This window comes from Scyliorhinus torazame, chromosome 2, assembly GCF_047496885.1.
Source record: "Scyliorhinus torazame isolate Kashiwa2021f chromosome 2, sScyTor2.1, whole genome shotgun sequence".
NCBI classification, from domain to species: domain Eukaryota; kingdom Metazoa; phylum Chordata; class Chondrichthyes; order Carcharhiniformes; family Scyliorhinidae; genus Scyliorhinus; species Scyliorhinus torazame.
The window spans coordinates 151,089,316-151,111,692 of record NC_092708.1 but is presented as its reverse complement, the minus strand read 5'-3'; the positions used below and the strand labels follow the sequence as shown (position 1 = coordinate 151,111,692).

Below are 22,377 nucleotides of genomic sequence, written 5' to 3'. Positions count from 1 at the left end.
CCTGGGGCTGAGGTCACAGTGTCGGGACATATTGAACAGACTGTCCGGGGGCTGAGGTCACATTGTCGGGACATATTGAGCAGACTGTCCTGGGGCGGAGGTCACATTGTCGGGACATATTGAACAGACTGCCCTGGGGCTGAGGTCACAGTGTCGTGACATATTGAACAGACTGTCCTGAGGCTGAGGTCACATTGTCGGGACATATTGAGCAGACTGTCCTGGGGCGGAGGTCACATTGTCGGGACATATTGAACAGACTGTCCTGGGGCTGAGGTCACATTGTCGGGACATATTGAGCAGACTGTCCTGGGGCTGAGGTCACAGTGTCGGGACATATTGAGCAGACTGTCCTGGGGCTGAGGTCACAGTGTCGGGACATATTGAACAGACTGTCCTGGGGCTGAGGTCACAGTGTCGGGACATATTGAACAGACTGTCCTGGGGCTAAGGTCACATTGTCGGGATATATTGAACAGACTGTCCTGGGGCTAAGGTCACATTGTCGGGGCATATTGAACAGACTGCCCTGGGGCTGAGGTCACTGTTAACAGACTGTCCTGAGGCTGAGGTCACAGTGTCGGGACATATTGAGCAGATTGCCCTGGGGCTAAGGTCACAGTGTCGGGACATATTGAGCAGACTGTCCTGGGGCTGAGGTCACAGTGTCGGGACATATTGAGCAGACTGTCCTGGGGCTGAGGTCACATTGTCGGGACATATTGAACAGACTGTCCTGGGGCTGAGGTCACAGTGTCGGGACATATTGAACAGACTGTCCTGGGGCTGAGGTCCCAGTGACGGGGCATATTGAACAGACTGCCCTGGGGCTGAGGTCACTGTTAACAGACTGTCCTGAGGCTGAGGTCGCATTGTCGGGACATATTGAACAGACTGCCCTGGGGCTGAGGTCACATTGTCGGGACATATTGACCAGACTGTCCTGGGGCTGAGGTCACATTGTCGGGACATATTGAACAGACTGTCCTGAGGCCGAGGTCACATTGTCGGGACATATTGAACAGACTGTCCTGGGGCTAAGGTCACATTGTCGGGACATATTGAACAGACTGCCCTGGGGCTGAGGTCACATTGTCGGGACATATTGAGCAGACTGTCCTGGGGCTGAGGTCACATTGTCGGGACATAATGAACAGACTGTCCTGGGGCTGAGGTCACATTGTCGGGGCATATTGAACAGACTGTCCTGAGGCTGAGGTCACAGTGTCGGGACATATTGAACAGACTGTCCTGGGGCTGAGGTCACATTGTCGGGGCATATTGAACAGACTGTCCTGAGGCTGAGGTCACAGTGTCGGGACATATTGAACAGACTGCCCTGGGGCTGAGATCCCAGTGACGGGGCATATTGAACAGACTGCCCTGGGGCTGAGGTCACATTTTCGGGGCATATTGAACAGACTGTCCTGAGGCTGAGGTCACAGTGTCGGGACATATTGAACAGACTGTCCTGGGGCGGAGGTCACATTGTCGGGACATATTGAGCAGACTGTCCTGGGGCTGAGGTCACTTTGTCGGGACATATTGAACAGACTGTCCTGGGGCGGAGGTCACAGTGTCGGGACATATTGAGCAGACTGTCCTGGGGCTGAGGTCGCATTGTCGGGACATATTGAACAGACCGTCCTGAGGCTGAGGTCACAGTGTCGGGACATATTGAGCAGACTGTCCTGGGGCTGAGGTCGCATTGTCGGGACATATTGAACAGACTGTCCTGGGGCTGAGGTCACAGTGTCGGGACATATTGAACAGACTGTCCTGGGGCTGAGGTCACATTGTCGGGACATATTGAACAGACTGCCCTGGGGCTGAGGTCACAGTGTCGGGACATATTGAGCAGACTGTCCTGGGGCTGAGGTCACATTGTCGGGACATATTGAACAGACTGTCCTGGGGCTGAGGTCACATTGTCGGGACATATTGAACAGACTGCCCTGGGGCTGAGGTCACAGTGTCGGGACATATTGAGCAGACTGTCCTGGGGCTGAGGTCACATTGTCGGGACATATTGAACAGACTGTCCTGGGGTTCAGGTCACAGTGAACAGACTGTCCTGGGGCTGAGGTCACATTGTCGGGACATATTGAACAGACTGTCCTGGGGCTGAGGTCACAGTGTCGGGACATATTGAACAGACTGTCCTGGGGTTCAGGTCACATTGTCGGGGCATATTGAACAGACTGTCCTGGGGCTGAGGTCACAGTGAACAGACTGTCCTGGGGCTGAGGTCACATTGTCGGGGCATATTGAACCGACTGCCCTGGGGCTGAGGTCACAGTGTCGGGACATATTGAGCAGACTGTCCTGGGGCTGAGGTCGCATTGTCGGGACATATTGAACAGACTGTCCTGGGGCTGAGGTCACATTGTCGGGACATATTGAGCAGACTGCCCTGGGGCTGAGGTGTCATTGTCGGGACATATTGAACAGACTGTCCTGAGGCTGAGGTCACAGTGTCGGGACATATTGAACAGACTGTCCTGGGGCGGAGGTCACATTGTCGGGACATATTGAACAGACTGTCCTGGGGCTGAGGTCACATTGTCGGGACATATTGAACAGACTGTCCTGAGGCTGAGGTCACAGTGTCGGGACATATTGAACAGACTGCCCTGGGGCTAAGGTCACATTTTCGGGACATATTGAACAGACTGTCCTGAGGCTGAGGTCACAGTGTCGGGATATATTGAACAGACTGTCCTGGGGCTGAGGTCCCAGTGTCGGGACATATTGAACAGACTGTCCTGAGGCTGAGGTCACAGTGTCGGGACATATTGAACAGACTGTCCTGGGGCTGAGGTCACATTGTCGGGACATATTGAACAGACTGTCCTGGGGCGGAGGTCACATTGTCGGGACATATTGAACAGACTGTCCTGAGGCTGAGGTCACAGTGTCGGGACATATTGAACAGACTGCCCTGGGGCTAAGGTCACATTTTCGGGACATATTGAACAGACTGTCCTGAGGCTGAGGTCACAGTGTCGGGATATATTGAACAGACTGTCCTGGGGCTGAGGTCCCAGTGTCGGGACATATTGAACAGACTGTCCTGAGGCTGAGGTCACAGTGTCGGGACATATTGAACAGACTGTCCTGGGGCTGAGGTCACATTGTCGGGACATATTGAACAGACTGTCCTGGGGCGGAGGTCACATTGTCGGGACATATTGAACAGACTGTCCTGGGGCGGAGGTCACATTGTCGGGACATATTGAACAGACTGCCCAGGGGCTGAGGTCGCATTGTCGGGACATATTGAACAGACGGTCCTGGGGCTGAGGTCACATTGTCGGGACATATTGAACAGACTGTCCTGGGGCTGAGGTCACATTGTCGGGACATATTGAACAGACAGCCCTGGGGCTGAGGTCACATTGTCGGGACATATTGAACAGACTGTCCTGGGGCGGAGGTCACATTGACAGGACATATTGAGCAGACTGTCCTGGGGCTGAGGTCGCATTGTCGGGGCATATTGAACAGACTGCCCTGGGGCTGAGGTCAGTGTCGGGACATATTGAACAGACTGTCCTGGGGCGGAGGTCACATTGTCGGGACATATTGAGCAGACTGTCCTGGGGCGGAGGTCACATTGTCGGGACATATTGAACAGACTGTCCTGGGGCTGAGGTCACATTGTCGGGACATATTGAGCAGACTGTCCTGGGGCTGAGGTCACAGTGTCGGGACATATTGAGCAGACTGTCCTGGGGCTGAGGTCACAGTGTCGGGACATATTGAACAGACTGTCCTGAGGCTGAGGTCACATTGTCGGGACATATTGAACAGACTGACTTGGGGCTAAGGTCGCATTGTCGGGACATATTGAACAGACTGTCCTGAGGCTGAGGTGACAGTGTCGGGACATATTGAACAGACTGTCCTGGGGCGGAGGTCACATTGTCGGGACATATTGAACAGACTGTCCTGGGGCGGAGGTCACATTGACGGGACATATTGAGCAGACTGTCCTGAGGCTGAGGTCACAGTGTCGGGACATATTGAGCAGATTGCCCTGGGGCTAAGGTCACATTGTCGGGACATATTGAACAGACTGTCCTGGGGTTCAGGTCGCAGTGTCGCGACATATTGAACAGACTGTCCTGGGGCTGAGGTCACAGTGTCGGGACATATTGAACAGACTGCCCTGGGGCTGAGGTCACAGTGAACAGACTGTCCTGGGGCTGAGGTCACATTGTCGGGACATATTGAACAGACTGTCCTGGGGCTGAGGTCACAGTGTCGGGACATATTGAACAGACTGTCCTGGGGCTGAGGTCACATTGTCAGGACATATTGAACAGACTGCCCTGGGGCTGAGGTCACATTTTCGGGGCATATTGAACAGACTGCCCTGGGGCTGAGGTCACAGTGAACAGACTGTCCTGGGGCTGAGGTCACATTTTCGGGACATATTGAACAGACTGCCCTGGGGCTGAGGTCACAGTGAACAGACTGTCCTGGGGCTGAGGTCACATTTTCGGGACATATTGAACAGACTGTCCTGGGGCTGAGGTCACATTGTCGGGACATATTGAACAGACTGTCCTGGGGCTGAGGTCACAGTGTCGGGACATATTGAACAGACTGTCCTGAGGCTGAGGTCACATTGTCGGGGCATATTGAACAGGCTGTCCTTGGGCTGAGGTCACAGTGAATAGACTGTCCTGGGGCTGATGTCACATTGTCGGGACTATTTAACAGACTGTCCTGGGGCTGAGGTCCCAGTGTCGGGACATATTGAACAGACTGTCCTGAGGCTGAGGTCACAGTGTCGGGACATATTGAACAGACTGTCCTGGGGCTGAGGTCACATTGTCGGGACATATTGAACAGACTGTCCTCGGGCGGAGGTCACATTGTCGGGACATATTGAACAGACTGTCCTGAGGCTGAGGTCACAGTGTCGGGACATATTGAACAGACTGCCCTGGGGCTAAGGTCACATTTTCGGGACATATTGAACAGACTGTCCTGAGGCTGAGGTCACAGTGTCGGGATATATTGAACAGACTGTCCTGGGGCTGAGGTCACATTGTCGGGACATATTGAACAGACTGTCCTGGGGCTGAGGTCACATTGTCGGGACATATTGAACAGACTGTCCTGAGGCTGAGGTCACAGTGTCGGGATATATTGAACAGACTGTCCTGGGGCTGAGGTCCCAGTGTCGGGACATATTGAACAGACTGTCCTGAGGCTGAGGTCACAGTGTCGGGACATATTGAACAGACTGTCCTGGGGCTGAGGTCACATTGTCGGGACATATTGAACAGACTGTCCTGAGGCTGAGGTCACAGTGTCGGGACATATTGAACAGACTGTCCTGGGGCGGAGGTCACATTGACAGGACATATTGAGCAGACTGTCCTGGGGCTGAGGTCGCATTGTCGGGGCATATTGAACAGACTGCCCTGGGGCTGAGGTCAGTGTCGGGACATATTGAACAGACTGTCCTGGGGCGGAGGTCACATTGTCGGGACATATTGAGCAGACTGTCCTGGGGCGGAGGTCACATTGTCGGGACATATTGAACAGACTGTCCTGGGGCTGAGGTCACATTGTCGGGACATATTGAGCAGACTGTCCTGGGGCTGAGGTCACAGTGTCGGGACATATTGAGCAGACTGTCCTGGGGCTGAGGTCACAGTGTCGGGACATATTGAACAGACTGTCCTGAGGCTGAGGTCACATTGTCGGGACATATTGAACAGACTGACTTGGGGCTAAGGTCGCATTGTCGGGACATATTGAACCGACTGTCCTGGGGCTGAGGTCACAGTGTCGGGACATATTGAACAGACTGTCCTGGGGCTGAGGTCACATTGTCGGGACATATTGAACAGACTGTCCTGAGGCTGAGGTGACAGTGTCGGGACATATTGAACAGACTGTCCTGGGGCGGAGGTCACATTGTCGGGACATATTGAACAGACTGTCCTGGGGCGGAGGTCACATTGACGGGACATATTGAGCAGACTGTCCTGAGGCTGAGGTCACAGTGTCGGGACATATTGAGCAGATTGCCCTGGGGCTAAGGTCACATTGTCGGGACATATTGAACAGACTGTCCTGGGGTTCAGGTCGCAGTGTCGGGACATATTGAACAGACTGTCCTGGGGCTGAGGTCACATTGTTGGGACATATTGAACAGACTGTCCTGGGGCTGAGGTCACAGTGAACAGACTGTCCTGGGGCTGAGGTCACATTGTCGGGACATATTGAACAGACTGTCCTGGGGCTGAGGTCACATTGTTGGGACATATTGAACAGACTGCCCTGGGGCTGAGGTCACATTTTCGGGGCATATTGAACAGACTGTCCTGAGGCTGAGGTCACAGTGTCGGGACATATTGAACAGACTGTCCTGGGGCTGAGGTCACATTGTCGCGACATATTGAACAGACTGCCCTGGGGCTGAGGTCACATTTTCGGGGCATATTGAACAGACTGCCCTGGGGCTGAGGTCACAGTGAACAGACTGTCCTGGGGCTGAGGTCACATTTTCGGGACATATTGAACAGACTGCCCTGGGGCTGAGGTCACAGTGTCGGGACATATTGAACAGACTGTCCTGGGGCTGAGGTCACATTTTCGGGGCATATTGAACAGACTGCCCTGGGGCTGAGGTCACAGTGAACAGACTGTCCTGGGGCTGAGGTCACATTTTCGGGACATATTGAACAGACTGCCCTGGGGCTGAGGTCACAGTGAACAGACTGTCCTGGGGCTGAGGTCACATTTTCGGGACATATTGAACAGACTGTCCTGGGGCTGAGGTCACATTGTCGGGACATATTGAACAGACTGTCCTGGGGCTGAGGTCACAGTGTCGGGACATATTGAACAGACTGTCCTGAGGCTGAGGTCACATTGTCGGGGCATATTGAACAGGCTGTCCTTGGGCTGAGGTCACAGTGAATAGACTGTCCTGGGGCTGATGTCACATTGTCGGGACTATTTAACAGACTGTCCTGGGGCTGAGATCACAGTGTCAGGACATATTGAACAGACTGTCCTGGGGCTGAGGTCACAGTGAGCAGACTGTCCTTCGGCCAAGGTCACAGTGTTGGGGCATATTGAACAGACTGTCAAGGGGCTGAGGTCACATTGTTAGGGCATATTAAACAGAATGCCCTGGGGCTGCACGGGCCATATTAGAGGACTGTGCCTAGCATATATGTGTTGGCCCTGGCTTTGGCAGGGAAAGGCCTCGCAGGGCAGTCATGGTCGCGGACAGTCAGGTGTTCAGAACACAAGAACATAAGAACTAGGAACAGGAGTAGGCCATCTGGCCCCTCGAGCCTGCTCCACCATTCAATGAGATCATGGCTGATCTGTTGTGGACTCAGCTCCACTTGCTGGCCCGAACGCCATAACCGTTAATCCCTTTATTCTTCAAAAAACTATCTATCTTTATCTTAAAAGCATTTAATGAAGGAGCTTCTACTGCTTCACTGGACAAGGAATTCCATAGATTCACAACCCTTTGGGTGAAAAAGTTCCTCCTAAACTCAGTCCTAAATCTACTTCCCCTTATTTTGAGGCTATGCCCCCTAGTTCTGCTTTCACCCGCCAGTGGAAACAACCTGCCCGCATCTAACCTATCTATTCCCTTCATAATTTTATATGTTTCTATAAGATCCCCCTCATCCTTCTAAATTCCAACGAGTACAGTCCCAGTCTACTCAACCTCTCCTCGTAATCCAACCCCTTCAGCTCTGGGATTAACTTAGTGAATCTCCTCTGCACACCCTCCAGTGCCAGTACGTCCTTTCTCAAGTAAGGAGACCAAAACTGAACACAATACTCCAGGTGTGGCCTCACTAACACATTATACAGTTGCAGCATAACCTCCCTTGTCTTAAACTCCATCCCTCTAGCAATGAAGGACAAAATTCCATTTGCCTTCTTAATCACTTGTTGCACCTGTAAACCAACCTTTTGCAACTCATGCACTAGCACACCCAGGTCTCTCTGCACAGAAGCATGTTTTAATATTTTATCATTTAAATAATCCCTTTTGCTGTTATTCCTACCAAAATGGATAACCTTACATTTGTCAACATTGTATTCCATCTGCCAGACCCTAGCCCATTCACTTAGCCTATCCAAATCCCTCTGCAGACTTCCAGTATCCTCTGCACTTTTTGCTTTACCACTCATCTTAGTGTCATCTGCAAACTTGGACACAGTGCCCTTGGTCCCCAACTCCAAATCATCTATGTAAATTGTGAACAATTGTGGGCCCAACATTGATCCCTGAGGGACACCACTAGCTACTGATTGCCAACCAGAGAAACACCCATTAATCCCCACTCTTTGCTTTCTATTAATTAACCAATCCTCTATCCATGCTCCTACTTTACCCTTAATGCCATGCATCTTTATCTTATGCAGCAACCTTTTGTGTGGCACCTTGTCAAAGGCTTTCTGGAAATCCAGATATACCACATCCATTGGCTCCCCGTTATCTACCGCACTGGTAATGTCCTCAAAAAAGAAGAAGGAATTTGTGGGTTGGCGCATTCTGCTGTGAAGTAGATGGCATCGTCACAGTCACAGTACGTATCTACATCCTGTAGTTCGTGAGCTGAAATGTCCTGGGAGATATTGGATGGTCTCATTGGGGATCCCAGAAAATCAGGGTGCAGTGGCCTCAAGGAGGGTAGGGGTCAGGTGGAAAAAGAGCTCGGAGACATCAACATTAAAGGATTTGGGAGAAGGACAGGAATAGCCACGTGGATAATGATGGGTTCAAAGGTAACAAGTGGAGGCTGCAAGATTTTTTTTTTTCTTTTTAAATAAATTTTGAATTCATTTCTTCCAATTCAGGGGCATTTTAGCGTGGCCAATCCACCTATCTTTTGGGTTTTTTTTAGACCATACAGTGCAGAAGGAGGCCATTCGGCCAATCGAGTCTGCACTGACCCACTTACGCCCTCACTTCCACCCTATCCCCATAACCCAATAACCCCTCCTAACCTTTTTGACCACTAAGGGCAATTTAGCATGCCCAATCCACCTAACCTGACCCTCTTTGGACTGTGGGAGGAAACCGGAGCACCCGGAGGAAACCCACGCAGACATGGGGAGAACGTGCAGACTCCGCACAGACAGTGACCCAGCGGGGAATTGAACCTGGGACCCTGGCGCTGTGAAGCCACAGTGCTATCCACTTGCGCTACTGTGCTGCCCAAGGCTGCAATGATAGGAGGAAGGGGAATAAGGAGGTAGTGAGAATTGGAGGGACTTGGTGGGTGGTTGGGGGAGGTTGGAAGCTGGTCTCCCACAAAATGTTAGCAGCACCACATTTGACTTCACCTTGCAATAATGACATTGTTCAAAAATCAATTAAAAAAATATCAGCACAATTCTTGGCTGATTGAAGGAGCACCCTGTAACGGTCCTGCTTAAACCATGGGGAGCACAGGTCAGCTGAGTGCTGGACTCTGGGGTCTCATGCACAATAAATGAGCTTGACTCCTTTTCTCACGGTTTGCAGTCAGGCAACAATCCATTAAGTTTAGGTGCTGCGGTGTATATGGCCTTAATTGGCATCTGATCCTCACAGAGCCATGTCAGAATGGATGCATGCTCCACGTATCAGTGGCCACATCTGCTGCGCAAAGGCTGTATGGACTCTACAAGCCGCCATCTTCCCAGTACATAGGTCATGACATTTAAGGCAGCATGCTGAGTCAGGACATAAGTGCAAAAACTGGGTATCCATAGTTGTAAAGGCCATTGGAGGACAACTGAGCTGACTACAACATGGGTCCTTTGACCCAAATGAACACCCTCATTGTGAATGTGCATTCATGTCTGAAGGGTGTAGTAGTCACCACTGTTGTATTATATTGTGTATATGCATATTACAGTAAGGCCCCTATACTACAGCTATGGGGGTAGATCCCTGCCCGCTGGCTCCGCCCAGGAGGCAGAGTATAAATGTGTGTGCTCTCTGAACAGCAGCCATTTCATAAACTGCTGTAGGAGGCCACACATCTCTGCATAATAAAGCCTCGATTACATTCTACTCTCGTCTCGTCATAATTGATAGTGCATCAATTTATTACACAGACATTTTTCAGAGATGGACCTCCGCATCAAGCCGGATCGCCTGTAGCTGCATCCTCAAGCAGACAACGCCAGAAAGGACTTCCAACATTGGATCGCTTGCTTTGAAGCATACATTGCAAACCCATCGCCAGACCCAATCTCAGAAGCACAGAAGCTCCAGATTCTGTACATGCAGCGGAGCTCTGATGTTTTTCCCCTCGTCCAGGATGTGCCGACCTACACAGAGGCCATGGCACTACTGAAGGAGAATTACACTCAGCAGACCAACAAGATCTACACCAGGCACCTCCTATCCACGCGGCACCAACTTCCCAGTGAGTCTGTGGAAGATTTCTGGCGTGCTCTGCTCGCCCTGGTGAGAGACTATGACTGCCAGGCCGTGGGCACCGCCATCTTACCCGCCTCAGGACTCCTGCTCGTCGGGAACCTCATCGGGCTGTTCATCGCCTGCAACCGCCAACGACAAGCCGCGTCTTGCCTCGGTTACGATCGACCAGTCTCGACCGCACAACCTCGCGACCGCTTCGACAAAGGTGAAGGTCGACGGGCACGAGGTATCCTGCCTTCTGGACTCCGGGAGCACTGAGAGCTTCATCCTCCCTCGCGGTACACCCCGCTAACCAAAGAATCTCCCTGGCCTCCGGATCCCACTCCGTGGCGATCCGGGGGTGCGGCATCGCCACCCTCACCGTCCAGGGCGTAGAGTTCAGTGGCTTCTGGCTCTACGTCCTCCCCAACCTCTGCGCTGCCTTGCTACTCGGCCTGGACTTCCAGTGCAACCTCCAGAGCCTAACGCTGAAATTTGGCGGGCACCTACCGCCCCTTACTGTTTGCTGCCTCGCGACGCTGAAGGTCAACCCTCCTTCCCTGTTTTCAAACCTCACCTCGGATTGCAAACCCGTCACCACCAGGAGCAGACGATACAGCGCCGAGGACAGGACCTTCATCAGGTCCGAGGTCCAGCGGCTGCTGCGGGAAGGTATCATCGAGGCCAGCAACAGCCGCTGGAGAGCCCAAGTAGTAGTGGTGGAAACCGGGGAGAAAAACAGGATGGTCGTTGACTACAGTCAGACCATCAATCAGTACACGCAGCTCGACGCGTACCCCCTCCCACGCATATCTGATATGGTCAATCAGATTGCACAGTACCGGGTCTTCTCAACTGTGGACCTGAAATCTGCCTACCACCAACTCCCCATCCGTAAGGCGGACGGACCGCCCATAAACTGTGTTTGAAGCAGACGGCCGCCTTTACCATTTCCTTAGGGTCCCCTTTGGCGTCACCAACGGGGTCTTCCAACGGGAGATGGACCGAGTGGTTGACCGGTACGGGCTGCGGGCCACTTTCCCGTACCTGGACAACGTCACCATCTGCGGCCACGACCAGCAGGACCACGACGCTAACCTTTCCAAATTTCTCCACACCGCCACACTCCTCAACCTAACTTACAACAAGGAGAAGTGTATGTTCAGCACAAACCGATTAGCCATCCTCGGCTATGGTTCAGAACGGAGTTCTAGGACCCGACCCCGATCGCATGTGCCCCCTCATGGAACTCCCCCTCCCCCACTGCCCCAAGACCCTCAAACGATGCCTGGGGTTCTTTTCGTATTACGCCCAGTGGGTCCCAAACTATGCTGACAAGGCCCGCCCACTCATTCAATCCACCGCTTTCACACTGATGGCCGAGGCTCACCAGGCCTTCAACCGTATCAAGGCCGACATCGCCAAGGCCACGATGCACGCCGTCGACGAGGCGCTCCCCTTCGAAGTCGAGAGCGATGCATCAGACGTCGCTCTGGCCGCCACCCTCAACCAGGCAGGCAGGCCCGTGGCATTCTTTTCCCGCACCCTCCATGCCTCCGAAATTCGGCACTCCTCCGTCGAAAAGGAGGCCCAAGCGATCGTTGAAGCTGTGCGACATTGGAGGCATTACCTGGCCGGCAGGAGATTCACTCTCCTCACTGACCAACGGTCAGTTGCCTTCATGTTTAACAACACACAGCGGGGTAAGATCAAAAATGATAAAATCTTGAGGTGGAGGATCGAGCTCTCCACCTACAATTATGAGATTTTGTATCGCCCCGGTAAGCTCAATGAGCCCCCCCCCCCGATGCCCTGTCCCGAGGTACATGTGCCAGCGCACAAGTGGACCGACTCCGGACCCTGCACGACGATCTCTGTCACCCGGGAGTCACCTGCTTGTACCACTTCATTAAGGCCCGCAATCTGCCCTACTCCATCGAGGAAGTCAGGGCTATCACCAGAGACTGCCAGGTCTGCGCGGTGTGGAAACCGCACTTCTACCGACCAAACCGTGTGCGCCTGGTGAAGGCCACCCGCCCCTTTGAACGCCTCAGAGTGGACTTCAAAGGGCCCCTCCCCTCCACTGACCGCAACACGTACTTTCTTAATGTGGTCGACGAGTATTCCAGATTCCCCTTTGCCGTCCAATGCCCCGATATGACGTCTGCCACCGTCATCAAAGCCCTCAACACCATGTTCGATCTGTTCAGTTTCCCCGCCTACGTCCATAGCGAACGGGGATCCTCATTTATGAGCGATGAGCTGCGCCAGTACCTGCTCAACAGGGGCATTGCCTCGAGCAGGACGACCAGCTACAACCACAGGGGAAACAGGCAGGTGGAGCGGGAGAATGGGACGGTCTGGAGGGCCGTCCAGCTGGCCCTATGGTCCAGAAACCTCCCGGCCTCCCACTGGCATGAGGTCCTCCCCGACGCACTTCACTCCATTCGGTCACTCCTGTGCACCGCAACCACCGAAACCCCCCATGAACGTCTCTTTGCCCTCCACAGGAAGTCCACCTCCGGGGTTTCGCTCCCAGCGTGGCTGGCAGCTCCAGGACCCGTTCTCCTCTGCAAGCATGTGCGGCTCCACAAGGCGGACCCGTTGATTGAGAGAGTACAGCTACTCCACGCGAACCCGCAGTACGCCTACGTAGCGCACCCCGACAGCTGCCAAGACACAGTCTCCCTCAGGGATCTGGCACCAGCTGGGTCCCCACACAGCCCCCCCTGCCCCGGCGCCACCCTTCCCTCCCCCGGCGCACCCCACCGCAGCCCCTGCTCCAGGACAATCCATCCTCCTCCTGCTCCCACCCGGGGATGAAGAGGATTTCGACACACTCCCGGAGTCACCGAAGACCAAGCCGATGCCTGAGTCGCCACCAGCACTGCGGCGCTCTCAACGACAGATCAAGGCGCCCGATCGTCTAAATTTGTAACCTTCTCTGTAATTTTAAAACCAATCTGTATTTATATAGTTCCCCCCCCCCCCCCCCCCCCCCCCCCCGCTGGACTCATTTTTAACAGGGGGTGAATGTGGTAGTCACCACTGTTGTATTACATTGTATATATGGGTATTACGGTAAGGCCCGTGTACTACAGCTATGGGGGTAGATCCCTGCCTGCTGGCTCCGCCCAGGAGGCGGAGTATAAATGTGTGTGCTCTCCAAACAGCAGCCATTTCGTAAGCTGCTGTAGGAGGCCACACATCTCTGTGTAATAAAGCCTCGATTACTCTCTACTCTTGTCTCGTCATAATTGATAGTGCATCAAAGGGAAAGATCAGCACTTGTCATCGTCCAGGATATCATCCTTCAAGAGGTGGCCCTTGTTTGCAATATGCAGACTAAGGGGAAAGTCGAGGGCTGGTGAATGCATTCCTGCCTTGTATATGGAGGAAGGCAAATCAATGGAACTACCATTGATTGATCAATTTTATCAGTTCAGAAAAACAAGGTAGAGTTGAGAATGCAGGCTGTAGGCAATGCTGCCTTTTTAACAGCTTTGATGCAAATGAGAAGGGCCCGTCGCTGTTTGGCACAGCTCAGGGAAGGCCGAAGCCCTGAGGAACAAAAGCCAGTGGAACCTCAGGAAGATCAAAATGCTGATGAGGAGTAACTAAATCAACAAAGACATTTGGCGTGAACAAAGGTCTATAGAAGATGCAGCTCATACATTGGAATGAGCGAAAGGCTGTCCTGCAGCTGCCTCCACAAGTCCAGGAATATAGTCATTCATATTTGCCACATTTCTCATGAGGAACTCACACTGTACTGACTTGGGGGACTTCAAATGCCAGTTTCTCTTAAGATTATAGCTGCACTCAAATGTTTTCCCAGTGAATCCTTCCAGGGCTCCACTGGGGAGCTCAACCGAATCTCACAATGGGTGAAACATAAATGCATAAGGGGTGTGACCGAAGCCCTTTTCAATAAAGCTCACCATTACTTGCAGTTCCACATGGGTGAAGCAAGCCAGGCTGCCAGAGCTTTGGGATTCACTGCAATCTCAGATTTTCCACCAATACAGGGTGCTATTCACCACTGTTGTATTACATTGACTGCACACGTGATCTTGAGAGCTCCCTGGCAGCAGCCTGTGAGATTCATTAACAGAAAAGGATTTCACTCTTTAAACATCCACCTATTCCGTGATCACAGAAAGAAATCATGCATATTTGTGCTAGGTACCCAGAAAGCTCTCATGACTCTCACATCTTGAGTCAATCACAAGTGTCACAGACCTTTGAGGGTCCTCAGCATTTGGAGGATTGGTTCCTCAGTGATAAGGATTAACCCTGAAGACATGACTAATGCTGCCCATTCGTCATCCATAGAGTGCACCTGAGGAGAGATACAATGCTGCACATTTAACCACAAGGTCCTTAATAGAGCAGGTTATTGGCCTCTTAAAGATGTGTTTCAGATGTTTGGACCACACGGATGGGGCTCTCCAATATTCACCACAGAAGGTGTCCCACACCAACATCATCTGCTGCATCCTGCAGGTCCTAAAGTTGCAAAGGGGAGACATTTTGCCACATGGAGGAACTACACATCTCCTCGGACAAGGAGGACGTTGAAGGGGATGAATTTGAAGAGGGTGAGGATTCAGATGAGACACATGGGGATGCGGTTGCATGAGCAGAACACAAAAGATGTACCCACAACAACATCATAGTTACAAAATTCCAGAGGGAACAAAGTAAAAGCAAGTTTTTACAAGCGCACTTCTCCTCATGCTTTCATGCAGGGAGACAAAAAAAGACCTTCATTGTCATCTTCAGCACAAGAGTTCATCAATCTCACAATGATAATGGAGGAAGCATAAGTCGCCTTCAACCCTAACCATCCTTGAAAGCCACAGTCTCCTAGGGAGCATGTGGTTGTTGTCCAATGGGATAAGCACTCCATAGTGCACATCCTTAAGTGATTACATATAACGCAGTCCTTTAGTAATTTGAGTGATTGCTATGCCCTGTTGTCTAAGATGCCTTTGGCATACCCCTGAAGGGTCTGCTAAGGGTGTCCTGCTCCAGGGCAGTTGCATCCTCCTTGGCCTAGACTGCTGGGGTTGACAGAGGCCAGAGTGGCAGGATTCTCTTGGAAACCCCTGGTTGGATGCCCCTTGGGAGTCTGGTTGGTGCTCCTCTTTCCTTTGGGTGCTTGAGGTACCCCTACATGGCTCATGGGATGAGGTCAAGGTGCTCTGTCTGCGTCTCACCCAGACACTACTGGAGCACACCAATGGCTAGAGCGATGAGTGCAGTTCCAAGCGCAAGAGCAGCAGATACAGTGGGCACGGTTTAACAGCCTCGTCATGCCTGACTTGGTGACGAGACGAGCCTGGCCTCTCATGAAACTCGCAACACTCGAAACGTCTCATGATTCAATGGAATCTCGCAAGAATGTCGCGATCTGAGGGCGTGATCCAAATGAGCATATTTGAATGAGCCTTATATATTTCTGCGCCAGATTCTCCCAGTGCCCGGGATCTAACGGCTGCACCTGGGAGACCTCACCAAGGTACCATAGGATCATAGCATTTACAGTGCAGAAGGAGGCCATTCGGCCTATCGAGTCTGCACCAGCCCTTGGAAAGAGTACCCCACTTAAGCCCACACCTCCAATCCATCCCCGTAACCCAGTAACCCCACCTAACCTTTTTGGACAGCAAGGGCAATTTAGCATGGCCAACTCACCTAACCTGCACATCTTTGGACTGTGGGAGGAAACCAGAGCACCTGGAAGAAACCCACGCAAACACGAGGAGAAAGTGCAGACTCCACACAGATAGTGACTCAAGCTGGCATCGAACCTAGGACCCTGGAGCGGTGAAGCAACTGTGCTAACCAATGTGCTACCATGCTGCCCTTAGTTTAGTACTGGTCCATGCAAACATGGACCAGGCATAATGGCACCTGCAGGGGTGGTCTCTCAGGCCACTGGTGGTCAAGTATTGGGTTGAGTGGTACCCTGGCACGTGCACCTTGACACTGCCAGCCTGGCAACTTGGCATCCAGATCACCCTGCCATGCTGGCAGTGCCACGGTGTCAGGTCAACTGTCTCAGGGGTCGGACCTGGGGTGCCTTACCCATAAGAGACGAGGTGAAGGGGGCCTGAGGACCCCGTAAGATGTAAGTTGGGTGTAGTGGGGGTGTCCAGAGGCCGCGGTGGAGTCGCTGAGATGGATCGAAAGACTGGGGATGCCTTTAAAAATGGTGCCCCGATCCACGGGTCGTCATCCTGAACTGGCGAGCTGAACTCGACAGGGAGTAAATGATGTAAGCAAGGGCGGCCTCGACAGGGCGTTTCTTGCCGAGGCCAACAAAATGGCAAATGCTGTTCACTGAGAAAGACCCTGCTAAACACGCCTAAAACGGTACTCTGTTTTTGTTCCATTGAGTCGCGCCCAGTGTGTTCTGCTGGCCCTGGGTCTCCAAGGTAGCTGCCAGAACTCCCAAGAAAAATTTGAGAACCTCACACGCTGGAGCCACAACATCAGACAGACCATGGATGGACTCCTCCATTCTCTGTACAAGACTACGGACTGCCTCTAAAATCTCTGCCTTATGTTCCCTCACCTGTCTTTGCATCTCTGACATTTCTCTCGGTTCCAATTGCAGAGGCTCATCATCGTCACGGATCAGCACGGGCTTGGTCTTCAGCAGTCCTCCGAGTGTCAGAGACCTCGGCTGTTACTGCCTCCACCTAGTGTGGACATGTTCAGTGAGGTGATCACCAGATTATGAACCCAAGCCTACTCTAGAGCTAGAAGCCACCAAGGTGTGTGTATCTGTGCTGGTGGAGGGTGCAGATGAATGCAGTGACGGGTCTTCATCAGATTGCTCTTCTGCCTCCTCATCAGAGTTGATCTGGAGGTGGGGCTGAGGTGCTTGTTTGAGCATGGCCTTCGCATTTTCATACTGGTAGCTGGAATAGAGAGAAGAGAGGAGATAATTAGTGATTGACTAGGTAGGCTTCTAGTACAGATAACTCCTCTTGTTGATATATACTGCATGGAACCTCCTAGGCTTGTTGGGGGTCTCGTCTTCCATGCAGGAATGATCATCATCCTCTCCAAAGAGCTCTTGAGTGTGCTCCTCATAGGAGGAGAGTATCCTCAGCTCCAGGGTACCCCCTCTAGTCTTTGATCACTCCTGCCAATTATGGGTGATCTTGTCCTACATAAAGACAGATGAATTGACTGTGAGCACTATGGAATGAAAGAGCAATTCAGAAGCATGCACACCAGCTGTGTATGCTGAGCCTTCTCCAGAGAAAGATTAAAATTCTGTTTGTGTAAGAACTTACATGGGTCGGTGAGCCTAAAGTGGATGGCAAACATTCAGTGTTCGTATCCCATCTGTGACATCTCTGTGGACTTTAACCCTTAGACTCTGTGATATCCCTCTCAGGGTGTAAGCTTGAAGTGAGGAGAAGGTTTGGTTTCCCTGGCAGAGTGCATCAGATCATTCATCCTTTTCCTGCACTGTAGGACAGTCCTTTTCGTTTTCCATGGACACTGGCCTCCCTGGCGACCTCCTCCCGGCCAGCATGGTCAGGTGGGTCGACCTACAGCTCCCATCCTGAGAAAAGAGGACCTCCTGTCGTTCCTGGATGGCATGGAGGAGAATGTCCAGTGAGGCCTCACTGAACCCTGGAATGGAAGGGTTCGGTTTGCTTCAAGGCCATTGTAATCCTTTTCGCCACAACGCTTGGCCTGTAGTGCGTGAATGTCTGTGAGAATGCTATTTAAATATGGTGGCAGGACTTTTAACCCTGTGATTTAATGGCACAAGATTCGACGAGCTCCTTGCTGATGCATGATTAACAAGGTGAAAAGTGAAAATTAACCTGTCACCCAATGGGAATTACGCCAACATTGCTGCCCAGCACCACAGTCTCCAAATTGGAAAATTCTGTCCAATATTCTCTCCTACCTCACCCCAAAGGCTTCTGATTCTCCTCCTAAATCTTCCAATCCCTTATCTTATGGCCTTTGAGACCCCAAATCAGGTTTCTGCTCTGGTTCCTCCTCAAAGCAACAAATCGTCCCACCCGCCCCCTCAAGATCTCCACTCCCCCTCTGTGATCTTTCAGCCCATCCCTCAGCAACATCCGCGACACCTCCCCCTGCCCCCGACAAACAAGTCCCCTGAACAAAGCCCCTCCATCCCATACGATTGAACCCCACTCCTCCTGATCAAACCCATCCAACCGACTCTGACCCTGACACCCTATCCTCCCCTGATCAAAATCCTTCAACCAACCTCCCATCCACCCCCTCCCTCCAGTGGAATCTACCTTCCTTGAACTGATCCTCATGCTCCTTCTTCTTTGAATTATCTTCCTCCTCCACACTCCTACCCCCAAACCCTGGTCAACACCCCACCCCGAATCCCCAGATCAGACTTTTCATCTCCCCTTCCGATTGGAGGCCTAGTCTGCAAGTCGGGCTGGGTCCCGGATGAGGAAGTGATTGGCGATGTTAAAACTCCACAGCATGTGGTGGAGTTCTGGATTTTAGGTTCCTCAGGAAACTTTGACTGACCCACTTCTTGCGAGTCAAGTAAGTAAAATTTCCCTGCCTTTGGTTCCAGAAGTGGGGAGTGGATGCACCCGGGGGGTTCCAATTACAGGTTGGGAGCAGTTGGTGGTTGAAGGAATCGGGTTCGATTGAAGTGGGGGAGCCGTTGGTGATGGTGATAGTCGGGAGCAATAGTAGTCATGGGTCTGAACGTGAGGGGAGAGTAGGCAGATCACATTGGGGAGGTGGGGTTTACAAGGTAACTTGTTTGACCTGGGGGCACCACACCTGTCATCCTGGACCCTAAGCAGCACAATTAACACCTTTATCCAATGGATTTAACTCTTCTTGCCTCTGGTTACCTTATGGAATTCCCGAGGCCAGGAAAACCCAGCTGATTGTGGTCAAAATTAGAATCGCTGTTAAAATGAAAGCACACAGCCTCATATAGATACTTAAATTCAAACCTTGATAGGAAAATGTTCGCCCACCCCTCACCCTGACGTCATCAAAACTGGACATGGGTGGCTTCAAATTTCAGCTTTTAACCCTCCTATCCAAACCAAATTCATCCATTTTCGGTAGTTAAAATTACCCCCTATAATATTTTTAAAGGAATATTAAAAGGATCTAGGTAATGAACAGAGAAATGGCACTTAGAGCAACCAACTCCAGTAGAACAACAAATGTCAGACCAGAGGACCTCCTGTGTTGTGCATTCTGTGTGACATGTTCTTTCAGACAGGAGGGCAAATCGATTGTTAAAAAATATCCTGGTGTTTTTGGCCATAGATAAATAAACACTATCCCTATTAATATTCTGTTTATGAGTTTCAGTAGTCTTTTTGTATTTTGTTTGAGAAACCATGCTTCTTTTTGGTTTTAGTAGGGCCCTCAGCCAAATAAATTTCTCAAAAATCAGAATTTATTTTTCCTTGGCATAACTCTCTCTGAAACTATTGCCTTCAAATAGATGGAAACTTGCAGCCTCTCTTGGACATCTTGTTTTTAAATGTGTGCTGTGTCAGGCATGGGGAAGTCAGTACAACAGCTTACCTGATGTGACCCACCAGTTCAATCAACTTGTGACTAAAGAAGTAAGCGGTCAGTTCGGATACATGACTTAGGACTGAGCAGATTCCAAAGAGTGTAGTTGTCCCATTCAAATCTTCCAGATGCCAATAGAGGAATGTAAACACGAAGCCATAGCCAAAGCCCATGAACCAAGCCACAAATAGCACAGAACCATATTGCACACTGCAAATTATTCGAAGCAGCAGTCTAAATTCAAATGTTCTCGTTCCCGTGCTCCTTGATTCTTCAGCACTATTTGTAACTCCCGAATCTTCCGTTGAAGGATTCTGAGTCACTTGTTGAATTTCAATAAATTCTTCTTTCTTATTTTCCTCAGCTTTTAGGTGACTGTAGTCAAATCTGAATTGGGTCGACACAATTAGCGCTATTGACATCAAAACTCCAAAAACAATAAAGGTTAACCTGTAGTTCTTGTAATCAGGTTTTTCACAGCCTTCACCCTCAATAGAAACTTCAATATGCGTGTGGTCAATGGAGATGCCGACTGCCAGCATGGTAATGCCCCATCCTAAGGAGCCCCACATTCGCTGCAATCCATAGCGGTCTCGGTGTTTGCCGAGGTATTGCAGGGTAACGGTGTCTACGATAGTGACTGCCGGTGCACTGAAGAATTCTCCGACTATAACAACCAACAAAATTAGTAGGAAAATATTTTGAACCTCTGCCAAGTCAGAACTGATGTATTTGTCAGGCTGTACAGTTGAGGCCAATGTGGAATGTAATGTCCTGTTTGGATTAATGGTTGCTGTTGAATTGTCAGCACTTTGAGCAGCTCTTTCTTGTAAAATATGGCCTTGTTCTGCACTGACCAAGGGGAACGAAAAGCCGAGATCTCCCACATATCCAAAATTCTGGCTTTTGTAAATGTCCCTCTGTATCCGACTCTTATTGGATTTGTTTGGGAGAGAGTGATTTGTCGATACAGTTGTGGGTAATGCTGAATGTGTAGAGATATTTGAAGCCAATGTGGTAGGTGCTGGATTCCTTGATTCACACCTCATGGTGGCAGGTTTCACAAAACCAATTCCCAGATTGAAGACAATCCAACACATAACGGAAAAGAGAAGGACAATCTTCCCTTTTCTAAATCGATCTGCTATGACTCCCCAGAATGGGGCACTGCAGAATTCTATGAAATATCTTATCCCCACCAAAAGTCCGCCTTGGCTGGCCAACATGCCAAGCTGTTTGTAATACAAAGGTAGTAACGGGCACAAAGATCCATACCCAGAGTAAAAGAAGAAGTAAAACACTTTGGAAATAAGGAGATCATTACTTATTTTTATACAGCGTCTCTCTAACCAGTCCTGTTCCTCTGTTTCTGGTGCGTCTCTTTCTGCATTGGTAGGATTAGAAGGCGGTTCATTCCCTGCTTCCACTGACAGAGTATTGAAAGGTTCGTCAAGAATATATTTTCTCTTCTGATCCTCTTCATCATCAGAAAGGATGGCAACTTTGTCGTCACTTGCCATAGTTAATTGGTCTGGTGTTCAGATTCCTACACTGGCCTGCAAAGGAGAAGGAAACATTTAGAGTATTTTTCATGTGAATATGAAAATAAAGTCTTAAATTCCACTTAGTACTACTACTGCACTGGATTTCAGGAAAAACTGCCTTATTTTCAATCTGCGCCATCAATCGGATGGACTAAATTAGCCGAGTGCATCTTATTCCATTTTTCGAACAGAGGCCATTCTTCAATTTGTTTCACTGTTATTTAAATCAAAATGCTTTGCTTATATGTACTCAGTATAAGTTGTATCTAACAAGGGACCTGTCTGGAAGGCAATGTTACTCGGCTTCTCACTGTCCTAGCCAGTTGAGCCACAGGAGGATACTGATTTCATACTTTAAATTCCCCAGCTAGAATTGAAATTCATTCTTGAATTTTTTAAAAATTGTTTTATTGTGTTTTCACATCTTACAGGCCATCGGTTACATATTGCAAAAGACGCATGCAAAAATAAAAGGAAAATAAGAAATACAAACAGAACTCAGCACATATATTTACAGGCAATCATTCTTCAATTCTAACATTAAATTTAAATGTAGTCTTGTGACCTTTGAATGCAAAGACTGTGCTTGTAACCAACGTCCTCTCTATCTTAGTTACTGTTGTGCACTAGCCATTCATTGAAGTGCACAGAAAAGTTAACTTTGGCGGGGAGGTGGGGTCTGTACACACTTGTTAAAATTAAATCGACACCATGTGCTCAGTCTGATGTGCAGCGAGCTCTGGGATGCTGCACAGTTCTGGAGCTTAGAGGGAATGTTGCATATAGCCATTCTTCAGAAACAGGAAAATCAAACAATTCATCTCAAGTTAGAGGTCTAGATGA

At 50.5% G+C, this 22,377-nt stretch overlaps 1 protein-coding gene across 4 annotated transcripts in view; it reads right to left on the bottom strand.

Moving 5' to 3' along the window:
• Nucleotides 1-22,377, bottom strand: part of mfsd6b (major facilitator superfamily domain containing 6b) — a 193,660-nt gene that overhangs the window by 97,194 nt on the left and 74,089 nt on the right. For all 4 annotated transcript variants that reach the window (XM_072478327.1, XM_072478355.1, XM_072478346.1 and 1 more), the window contains exon 2: nt 20,000-21,546. In XM_072478327.1, the coding sequence (XP_072334428.1) occupies nt 20,000-21,510 (1,511 nt within the window). In that variant the 5' untranslated portion in view covers nt 21,511-21,546. The remainder of the gene's footprint in view (nt 1-19,999; nt 21,547-22,377) is intronic.